This window comes from Belonocnema kinseyi, chromosome 2 (genome assembly GCF_010883055.1).
Source record: "Belonocnema kinseyi isolate 2016_QV_RU_SX_M_011 chromosome 2, B_treatae_v1, whole genome shotgun sequence".
In the NCBI taxonomy this organism is placed as follows: Eukaryota; Metazoa; Arthropoda; class Insecta; order Hymenoptera; family Cynipidae; genus Belonocnema; species Belonocnema kinseyi.
In genome coordinates, this window is record NC_046658.1 from 101,672,713 (window position 1) to 101,685,046 (window position 12,334).

The 12,334-nt window shown below is 28.4% G+C and overlaps 1 protein-coding gene across 1 annotated transcript in view; it reads left to right on the plus strand.

Annotated features, from left to right (window-relative positions):
* LOC117182920 overlaps positions 1 to 11,212 on the plus strand; it is a 36,832-nt gene extending 25,620 nt beyond the window's left edge. The window contains exon 2 of the mRNA XM_033376033.1: positions 10,795 to 11,212. Coding sequence (XP_033231924.1) covers positions 10,795 to 11,212 — 418 coding nt within the window. The remainder of the gene's footprint in view (positions 1 to 10,794) is intronic.
* Positions 11,213 to 12,334: the final 1,122 nt, after the last annotated feature.

Below are 12,334 nucleotides of genomic sequence, written 5' to 3' on the forward strand. Positions count from 1 at the left end.
AAACGCACCATATGAAAAAAAGTCAAGAGAAGAAAAACATTTCTTTTTAAAAGACCTACGCGATTATCACGACAAATTTTTGGATTTTCTTCAAAAATTCAAATTTTTATTGCACAAAAAAATAATGAAAATTTAAAATTCCATTTTATAGACAAACTATGTACGATACGAAAAAGACGAATTAACAAAAATTGTTATCCCAAAAGAGATCTACAATTTCGTTAAGAATCACTTCTTGATAGGACGCGTACCTTTTGTTTTATTCGTTTTATTCTGTCGTAAATCGAGCGCACAGATCGAGTGTCACGATGAGAATGAGTACATCAAAGCCTACAGAGCTTTGAGAAACTTAATCTTTGACTATACTTAATTAAGTAGACAATTCAGAATATGAAGACGCATATAAATACTGTCATCTAAAAGATATCATTTTAATAAAGTTTTTTTCAAGCATTCCAAATGCAAAGAATAAATATTCGACCGCGGCCTATAATTATATCCGAGCGCGAAGCGCAAGGTAACCCATTATCGAGCGCAAAGCGCGAGATTGGACCGCCGCGCGTTCTAGGCGCGCTTAAACTTGCGAGCGATGCGAGCCGCGCACGTAGCGCGCGATGAGAATGTGCCCGCAAAGCAGACAGATTTTTTTGTAGGAAATTCATCATTTGAGTTTAAAATGTAATTCTTTTGTTGAGAATTCATTTTTTTGGTTGAGAATTTTTTTATTTTATCAAAAAGTTAATTTTTCTACTTTTGGTTAAAAAATGATTTTTCTTTGATGAAAAAAATGTATTTTGTTTAAAATTAGTTTGTTTTTTTTGTTTGAACATTTATTTCTCTAACATTGTAACTATTCCAATTTTATTTGAAAATTAATCTTTTTAGGTGAAAATTCATGTACATTTTTCGAAATGCGTCTTTTTAGTGAAAAATTAATCTTTTTCATTGAAAATTCAACCAATTATTTGGCTAAAAATTCATATTTTCGGTTAAAGATTCATAATTTTATTCACCTGTTTTACAGGGTGACGTTATATCAGAGCCCCCCCCCCCCCCTTAGAGTTCAGTGTATCAATATGTGAACGTTACCTTTTATATTTTGTCATGGTGAAGCACCGTAGATTAATCTCGACCTTATTGTTAGATTTGCAAACCTTTGGTTTCTACACCATTTAAATCAGCTCGCTGCAACGCTAATTTTACTTGTAACACCCCTCTTTGCTGAGTAATTATTCACAGCGAAACTAGAATTATGGAGAAGGCATTGATTTAAGGTGGAAGCAGTTCCAAGAAGAGTAAAAGAAAAGAGAACTGTCTCCATAAAGCTACCTGGCGGGGGCTGGGGGGGGGGTTCCCCAGTCTTTTTCCCATAGACATGTCTCGCGTAGCGCTTTGGCTGGTCTCTAAGTGTATTAGGCGTTCCGGGGTTCTGGGTGTCGGGTGTAGGGGTGAAGGAGCGAAAGGAAGTTGGTAAGGGTAGTACAAAAGGGGTGAGGAGTTGAGAGGGTGAGACCTCCACCGTACCCCGCTAATGGCACCCTGGGGGTATCCCCGGAGAACCCTGTCGTATTTATTATTTAGCGAGACTCGAGAGGAGCCAGAGCTCGAGGAATCGAGGATTTATCCACAAACATCACACATCGGTCCTTGCTGAGCAGCACAGGATGCCTGACTCCTGACTGACTATTCGACTCATTTTGGGATAGGCGGAGGAAGGGACAACCGCAGGAAATTAATATCAAGCCTGGCATGCATTTGATTTAGCAAATGTTACCAATACCATCCAAAGCTCGCGTTTACACCCTGCGATGAAGTATTAAAAATTGCTACATCAATGATAAATCATCCACCATATCGCTCAAAACGCCAACGTGGTTCAAATTAATTCTGTCCATTGCATAATACCGAATGATCGAAATAACTGATAACGACTTTGTCTCTTCCTAATCAATACAGGGATAGATTTTTTACAATATATATAAATTTTCAAGGAATTGGCTGAACTTTAAACCAGATTGTTGAATTTTCAACGAAAAGAATGAATTTTTAACGAAAAATATAATGGATAATATTTTAGCGAAATATTTTAGTCTTTAATCAAAGAGTTGAATTTTCTACCAAATTTTTTAATTTTTGAAGCCTAAAAGACAAATTTTATACAAAAAAGTTGAATTTTGAACCCTAAATCATAAATTATGAACAAAAAATTCATTTTCAATTAAAAACCCAGACTATTATATCAAATAGTTCAATTTTTAAGAAAAGAGATGAATCTTCCACCGGGAAAGATTTTTCATTTAAGAAAAAAAATGTTAATTAAATAGTTGACTTTTCAACCAAATGTTAGAATTTTCTAACAAGTGATTGAAATTAATTATTATTAATTTAAGCTTAAAATATTGATTACAAAAAACGAATTTTAAACAAAATAGTTAAATTTCTACTGAACAAGATAAATCTTCACTCCAGAAAGATTTATTAGTCAAAAATAAAAAAAATAAACTAAAACCAAGTTGTCGAATTTTCAAGCCAGAAAGATTAACTTTCTACAAAATAGTTAAATTTTCAACGAAATGGTGGAATATTCTGCGAAAAAATATGAATTTTCAACTGGAAATTACAAATTTTTTACAGAAAGTAAATTTCCAATTAGAAAACAAATAATAATTTGAAACAACAATTTTTTATTTTTTATAAAATAGATTAATGTTAAGCCAAAAAGATTTTTTTACCAAGAAAAAATTTCAATCCAATTGTTGAAGTTTCAAACAAAGAAGAGAAAGTTTCCACAATATAGATACATTTTCAACAAAATGATTAAATTTTCTACTAAAGGATTCGAAATTTCAACTCGAAATAATGCATTTTTAGCAACACTTAAATTCTCAATTAAAATAAAAACGAATTTAAAAAAATATATTGAACTTTGTGACTGAAGAGATGAACCTTCAAGTCCAAAAGATTTTTTATAGAAAAATAATTATTATAAAATTGTAGCAGTTTCAAACAATGAGGCCGAATTTTCCACTAAATAGTTCAACTTTCGACCGACTGGTTAAATTATCTATCAAAAGATTTTAATTTTTAATTTTAAATTATGAATTTTGATTGAAAAGTAAATTTCCAGTTAAAGAAAAAACGTATTTTGATTAAAAAATTCCTAAAAAAAATAGATGAATCTTCAAGTCAGAAAGATTTTGTATCCAAGAAAAAAGATGTCAACCAAATTGTTGAAGCTTTAAATAAAGAAGACGAATTTTCCACAATATATTAAAATTTTCCAGTAAATGTTTGAATTTTTTATCAAATGGTTGAACTTTTAAGCAAATAGCAAATTGTCGAATTTTCACACAAAGAAAATCAATTTCCTACAAAGAAGTTACATTTTTAACTAAATCGTTGAACTTTCTACCAACATTTTTTTCTTTAAATAACAAAACACTATGACGAAAAAAATTCAAAAAATTGCATATATTTCTATGAAAGTCTGTATAAAGAATTTTTGAGGTACCTGGTTCTGAATATGTCAAATTTTACGTTAGAAGAGCCAGTAAAACTTAAAACAATCTACATATTTGCACTTTGTTCAAAAACTGTCCCATTTTGTTTATGACTTTTTTTACTACAAAATTCAATTTCTTGTTTTGAATTTTGTTACAAACACGGAAAAATTTCAAAATTTGTGCCTCTATATGGGGTCCGCCAAAATGAGAGTATATTGCGCTGTCAATCCAATCATTGGGAAACAATTCATTTGATTACCTGCAATCATGCAAGAAAATCCTACTCCATATTTAAGCTAAATGCCCTAATTTTGTGATGAAAGAATTTTCCGGTTTATTTTCAAATTTAAAAATTGAATTTCTTCAATTAATTTCTAATCATAATTTCAATCATTTCTGGGAACGAGAACTTTCGTAAAGATATCGCAGTAAGTATCGTTATTATCACTCAGGTGTTCATTCTGAGCTAGCGCCAGCAACTTGATGAAAACCTCAGGGAATTCTTGGCAGTATTAATGAAACGTCAGGTGGAAACTGGCGATTTTTTAAATTATGATGCTTGCATGTTTATTTTTGTCAAATTAAAATAAATCGACAAGCAATTTATCTCTGCATTTATTAAAACATTTATTTTGAAGAGAAAAAAAAACAAGTTTTATAAGACACCACCAAAAGGGGTAAATTTGGAAACTCCTAAAATTTATAGTTTAAATTACTTAAGGTGGTGGGTTTTAATTAGAATCGAGTCGATTTCGCTTGATCCAATATACGTCTAAAAATTAATTTTCGAACATAATATTTTTATCCCATAATCAAAAGCAATTATACTGTTTTAGACATAGAATTATATCCGTAAAATGTTCTTTTTTTTGTAATTAAAAATGTTTGTTCTGCGCCCGGAACTGGCAACACTCTATCTACTATGTACGCTGAGCTGCCGGTTTCAGGCGCAAAAGTTTTAATTACAAAAAATCCAGAACAAGTATTTTTTTCCGATCTATCTAGTTGCTTAAGGAAAAAACACCCGACCGGCTATCCTAAGTTCTATGGTTCGTTTCCCAGCGGAGCGAAGAAGAAAATCTTTTTTCAGGCCAAATTTTAATTTAAAAAAAAAAAATTTAATTCATAGCTCCATCTAAGCTGAAAAGATGTTGTAAATTTTTTTATTCCCTTATGATTATACAGATTTCTTAAAAAATTTGATTTGTAACATCTGGAAAAATAATGCATCCCTAAATATAATGAAAATTTTAAAAAATACATACTGGACTTTTAAAATGCGCAACAAACACAAAAAAATACTTGTCTGTTAGATACCTTTTGAAGTTTCAGAAATTTATAAAAAACGGGATAACGGAAAATTGTAGGTAATTTCCAATGTTTTCAAACAAAATAATAAACTATAGTTTTGCAAGAAATGTTTTTTTTTAATACAGGATTTTTTCTTTACTATGATGGCTCATTATTTGCTGATCACGTTCCATGGAAAACTGAATCAATCCTAATTTTTCCAATTCGATGTTTCAATGTATTGAATTACAAGGTGCTATTCTTTAAGCACACATCTCTGCAGGTATAATTAAGTAAACATTTATCTTTTCAAAATTGTAGGCTTGAAATTAAAAAAGTTGATTATAACTGTTTCCATTAATTGCATACTTGATGGCATTGCATCTTACATTGATAACTAGTTCTTTAATCCTGTGATGAAACTCTAGAAATATAAAATCGCTTTCAGGAAAACATTAGTTTCTTTAAGGCTCTCGAGCATCAATCTTTCAAAAAATAAAATATTATCAATATATTTTCAAATCTCGAGTCAGAATGAAACGATTTCTTCAAATAAGTATTCTGTCCATAATTTTTGGGTACATTGGAAGTCAAGATCAAGAGATTCCAGTAAGTGAATTGAAAACCCGAAACCTTTCGAGAATAATGGTCAATTTTAATTTATTAATAAAATTAAAGTAATCAATTAAAGAAATCTCAGTTATTTTAAAAATTGGTAAGAAGCGAAAAGGAAAAGGTTCGCTTAAAATTGAAATTTTTTAAATATAAAGTTTTGTATCTTTTAAATATTATCACGAATAATAAAAAAAATCAATGATAAAATTGAAATTAAACCTTTTTTCCAAAAACAGGCCTAACCGCTCAAATCTTAATTTTTTTTTAAATCTGAAAAAGTTGATAAACGTAAATATGAATTAATAATTATTTAGCCTTTTGGCTTAGATTTAAGCAGTTTCCTTTGCATTTCCTTTTTCAACTTTTAATAACAGGTGACGTTTTAAAACTAACTTGGATCCCTATTTTGATAAACATCATATTTTGAAGTTAATTTTATGATTAATTAGACCTTATTAATATAATATTAGTAAATACATAAGCAAAAAGTGCTATTTCGCGCTGCTAGATTTTTATTTCATAATATTAAAAAAAATTTCAACATTTTAGAAAACCACTCTTAAAAAAATATTTTAAAGATTTTTTAAAATATTTAAAACAATAATGAATAATTTCGAATTACAAGCAGGTAAAAATGCGTTCTGAATCAAATAATGTTGTCAAATCAAGTAAGGTTTAAAAAAAAAAGATTTTTAATTGTGTGATTTGGAATTAAAAGTGTTTGAAATTTCAAAATTTTATTGAAAAAACTCTTAAAATTTACAAATTAGACATTTAAACTTTTTAAATTGAACAATTTTGTTTTCAAATGAAGAATCTCGAAATTTAATTAATTTCAAACAAAAGGGCGAAAATATAACAACCTCAAAATTTTCAGAATTTAATCAATTCAGATTAGGATTTAGCAAACTAGATAAATCATAAATCAAAGGAATTGAAATTATATTATTTTTAATTAAAAGTATTCAAAATTAAAAACTGTCGAACTCCAACAATTAAACAGATCAATAAGAAATAATTTTTGTTTATTTGTTTTTTAATGTTTTGTTATTGAAATTTTAAATTTATTAGAATATTTTAAAAATAACTAATAATTAAATTTTCTATGTATAATTCTAAAATATTCTCATTTGTATAAATCTTGAATTTGACATATTGCGTATATGTTTCATTCCTTTGAATTTATTCTGGAGGCATATAAATCAAAATCCTTTAGTTATAAATCCTTTGAACTGTAAACCGTGCAAATACTAATTTTTCATATTTAAACCTATATTTATTTTATTTAAAACTGACTGAAATTGATATCAAAGAATTTAAAATATTTAAATCTAAAATTATTAAACATAAAAATGACTATCAAGACTCTTAATATCAAATTTAACAATTTGGAAAGATTTTATGCTGTAATTTTCTTGACATTTTGTATAATTGAATTTTGAGCTACTATCGGTTTGGAAGGATTTAAGTAGAAAATTGTTAAATTCTTTGGGCTAGCAAATGAAAATTATTTTTATTCTAAAATATTTCCGCATGATCATATCCCAATTATCAAACATCTTTGCATATCATTAATAATGTTTGCGTTCAAAAGAAAAAAGAATATTAAAATAATAGATCTTAAATTGTCGGTATACTGGTCCAAAAAATCTCTTTATTAATAGACATTTCGCCCTTCGACGGAGGGCCTTTTCAGTGAAATACAACTATGAAGAGGCCCTCCGTCGAAGGGCGAAACGTCTATTATTAATAAAGAGATTTTTTGGAACAGTATACCGACAATTTAAGATCTATTATTTGAATTTTTTACCTAATCGACACTCACTAATATCAACTAATTAATAGTGATAATAATTAATTAATTATTAATATTAATAATTGATAGTCAAATTATTTTTAATTGTTGAGAAAATCTAGTCAATGCTTATTTTCATAATTAAATAATAGAATGTTGATTTCTTAACCTGAAAGTATTCAAAGAAAAAATAACCAAGATATTTTGCGCTGAACAAATCAAAAAAAGAACTTTTGTGTCACAAAAAGTAAAATTTGTTTTTGACCTCTATTTTTGCTCTCCTTAATTTTGAGCTAATGAAATTTCAGCTTGAAGGCCGCAAAGATGAAACTGTTTTATAAAAATGCATTTAAAACCATAATTATTATTGTAATTATAGAAATGTCAAGCATTATAAATATTAAATATGAATTATAAGTATCATATTATATACCATCAAGTAACATTTAAAACGATTGGATCAATTTTTTTATTAAACAATATGATTTCTGTAAAAAAATCTGACTGCCATTTTCACAGATAAAATATAAAGAATTAAAAATATTATGAACCTTTAAAATTAAATTATTGTAAAGAAATGGTATACACGTACCAAAAAATGAGGGCTATTTGTACCGAAATTTCAGTAACAGTGGCCATTGCCTGTTCTAAAAACATTGTCAATTAGATGCTCCCTAAATATAAAGTGTTTAAATTATTCAATTTAAACATAAAGCGTTAATAATTAAACAATTAAAAACTTTCGGTAAGAATTGAAACATGTTTAAATTCGGATATTAAAAGTAAGTGGTTAAAAAGTTATTAATTTTCACATTGTGCATTATGTTTCATAAAGTCAATCATATTGTTTTAAATTGCAAATTTAATAACTTGAGGATCGAGGAAGAGAATGTTAACATAATTAATCAATCCTAGATTATTGTACATATACATTTCAGTGCTTGGTTTTGTAATTCCTAGAACTGCTGGTCTACGCAGTTTCTTAACGTGTAGGACCAGAGACTGTTGCGAATCTCTCATGGAAGGGCCGCAGTGCGTGAGTACTCAGTCGAGTATATTGCGCAATATTATGCATTCCAATTTTAAACAATTCAGGTAACCCTGACTGTTTACGTTTCGATTTCACTAAATTAGTAACTAGGCCAGTGCGAAGCAACCTCCGAAACTGATAATATATGTGTCAAAATCTGCCAAGTGAGCCACCTATTTTTCCATGGTCGAGCTTTTTTCGCCAAAATTACTTTTTTCGGTTCCCAAGGATAAATGAAAAATACGATTTGAGCGGTTTGGTTAAATTCGAAGTTTTACTAAAGTTATTGTTGATAACATTTTCTGCATGAATTTAGTCATTATTTATTTGCTGTTGATTCGTTGGATTCTTTATACAATTTTTTTTATCATTTATTATCAATCCCAATTACATAACGCACAGTGGGGCCAAGTGAGGTGTCTATATATAAATTAAATTTTGCCCAAACTATTTGACTGATTTAAAATTATTTTTTCATATTAAAGGTTATGAAGTGTCCTGTCGGATAATTCTGTTTCATAACAGACAGAACTCTTGAAACATTGTAGACGATTTCATAAAAACAATATGGTGTTTCCATTAAAAAACAGCCTCAGAGTAATTTGTTTAAAAACTATGCATTGTTGTCTGACAAAAAAATATAACATAAAAGGATTATTGGTTATACATATTTAATTGATTGTGTTAAATAAACTAAATTTATCTACTAAAACAGGGCCAAATTATGCATTTCTTCATTGCATTTTTTTTTTAAATTACTAATTATTTATTATTAATAAAGGATAACTATAGTGAGCTACTAGCAAGACATCAGAAATTTATTTCCCTGAAAAAAACGGAATCCATTTGTTGAAAAATGGCAAAACAATTAATTTGTTTAAACAAATAGAAAATATTGTTTTATAACTTAGTATCATATCAAGAGGTATTTTTAACCTATCTGAAGTTGATTAAAAAGAAAACAAATTTCTTTTACTAAAAAATGACAATCATATGCATTTTTAAATTAATTTTATTTAAGCAAATAACAATAATTCTCTAAAATCAAAAAATAACACAAGAAAGCTATAAGAAACATATCTATTGTCCTTTTTGTTAAAAAACGAAGCAAATATATTTGAAAATGACGAATAAATGCATTTGTTTATAAAATTTGTTTGAATAATTAACAAATGGTCTCTATTTTTTATAAGTAATATCGAATTTTCTGTTAAGATTTTCTCTTTAAAAAACACTTCTGCTATGAAATATTTTTGCTAAAAATATAACTTTTGTTAATTAATTTGTTTATAAAAATTATAAAAATTTTTTTTAATATTTGATACTGCTGGACATCATTCAAGACAAGTTTTCCCACTAATTCCATCTACTTTCGCATAAATTGGATAAATTTTCACAAAATGGCATCTTCGTAATTTTTTAAAATGAATTTTCATTGTTAAATAACAAGAAAATTAATAATAAATAATTTGTCTACGACCCCACTTTGCCAGAGCACGCGCGACACGTGTGACGCGTGCTGAGTGCCGAGCGAAAAATAGCAATAACTCGCAACTCGATGAAAGTTATCATGTTTTTCTTTTTTTCGGTAATGAGTTATGAAATAAAGATTTATATTAGGCGTTAAAAATAACAAAAATAGATAGAGAAGTTATATTTATTTTCATTTTCTTAAATAAATTAGTTATTTTTCCAACAAATTATGGTTATTATAAAAATAAAACATTTTTATTGAAAGAGTATCCGGTTTACAATTACCATTCAAAAATTAGCAAAATACATATACTCAAACTGTATTTTTTATTTATCCTTGGGAACTAAATAAAGTAATTTCCGCGAATAAAGTTTGACCAACGAAAAATAATTTTCTCACTTGGCAGATTTTGACACGTGGAATTTGAAGAGTAATAGTAATAATAATTTCATATTGCAGAATTTAGTAGAGGACATATAATAGGCCCGTTTCGTGTATTGAGCTTCGTTTTTACAGAAACATTGGTTACTAATAACAATAATCGGCAGTTCCATTCTTGACAAACGGCGTTATCTCTTAAAAGTATAATTACACAGTACAACAACAACAAAAATTCTATGCATCAGACTAGACAAGTGTCTAGACCACCATACCTATACATTTCTGGGGTCGCTGAATCCGATTCCGGGGTCTGTTTAATCCCATCATTTCAGGATTAAGTTAATTCCAAGGTCATACTGGGAAAGCAGTTCAAGCTTCTGATACACAGAACACTCTTTTTTTGTAGCGCTGTTTTATTTTCTCACGAGACCTGTATAACATTATACACCAAATTCCCGCTTTCAATCAAGTGTCGGGGGTTGCCTTCAAATGGCCTTGGACTGATTTCGGGGGGACAGAAACGTAAACAGTGAGGGCCATCTGACTCGTTTCCAATTGGAATATAGATATACTGTCACAACCGCTCTCGCCCTACTCCTCTGAGAACCTGCGTGAGCCAGCAGTTCTAGGAAGTCTGACAACGGGGTGACTGAAAGCGAGAGTTTGGTGTATTTCTTTATAAACTATGAGTTCATATTTTTTTCAGATTTGTCAAGTGGATAAGAATATGGGCCTCTACCGATCATTTGAAAATTTGTCAGAATATTTTTGCGACTGTTACAATAATCACTTATACTGATTCTTGTTACGAGGCGTATAAGCAAGGACCTTGTCCACCTGGAGAATACCTAGTGCTTTCTCCAGGGCAAGATTTAGCAAAATGTGAACGAAATGATTGTCTTGTAGATGGTTTCATTCCTTTCAAAGGATCCTGTTTACAACTTTACAACAGTTGTGGAGATGTTGAATATACGAAATTTTTATATTTGGGCCTCGATTTTCAACTAACTTGTATTGAGCCATCCTCGGGTTCTTCATCCGGTGTAATAAATGCACCTATCAAAAAATGTTCAAAAGGCAGTCGCAGAAATGCCTTAGGAATTTGTAAACTTGTGTTAACCTGAAGAAATAAGTTATTAAAGAATATAATTGATTAAAGAATAAATATCAAAATGTATGTAAATGATAACCTTGTGCCTGTGAGTTTCTAATCATTTTAATTGTAACTTAAATCTTTACATGAAACATCAAATTTTGTGGCTTCAAAAATTGCTGTCAAATTTTCTAGTATACGAGAATGTGCTAAATGTTTCTAACTAGTAAATTAAATTAAAATATTTTCTTATGAACATATTTAAACACATACATACCTACTTTTTATATCTCGTACCATTTTGGAGAAATCAAAAGTTTGCAGTTCATTATATTGTTAATGCTATATTTAAAATAAAGCCTACAATTCTTGATCGATTTCGATGTTTTTTTTTTAGGAATCCTCAAAATTGAATCTTGCAGAACGACATTAAGCCTGATTTTTTCAATTCATTCTGTCATAATATCTCGATCGAGTAGTACATATAATGAAAAATAACCAGTTAATAATTAGCATTTTCTTTAATCTTCTAATAAACAAATGGTATTTTTTTAAGTTTTTTTTTCAACAAAACATTTTCAAATAGATTATAAATTATAATAAAAAGCTGCAGAAATATATAAATGTTAAATATTTGTATTACGAATAACAATATTGTAAACCAAATTTTTTAATAATTTAAAGCTATTTTACATGCTAGTAGCCTAATGCCTAATTCACATTTTGTAATGTAGGAATATCTTCACATAAGTATGATAAGTTAAAAAAACCTCTTTTTTCATAGTAAAATAAAATTTCTGAAATATATTTTTTATAAAAGTTGAAATTTTCTGTTGTTATTTAATTATAATTTTAATTAAAAATAAGTGACAAAGTTACTTTTTTAAGTAACAGTATCAAGATGGATTAAAATAATAATTACAAAAAAACTTCTTATTCATTCGTCAAATTACTATTTGCTATAAATGACTGTTTATTAAAAATTTTGTTAGTAACAATAACAATTGCAAGTTGCTGCCACACAAAAAAATTTCCTGATGGAAAACTTAACATTTTTTTATTTGTTTAAAATATTTTTATTTGAATTATGAAACAGTAACATTTTTATTTCTCTGGTGCTTTTATTATAATTTAGAATTGATTTTAAAGTTGT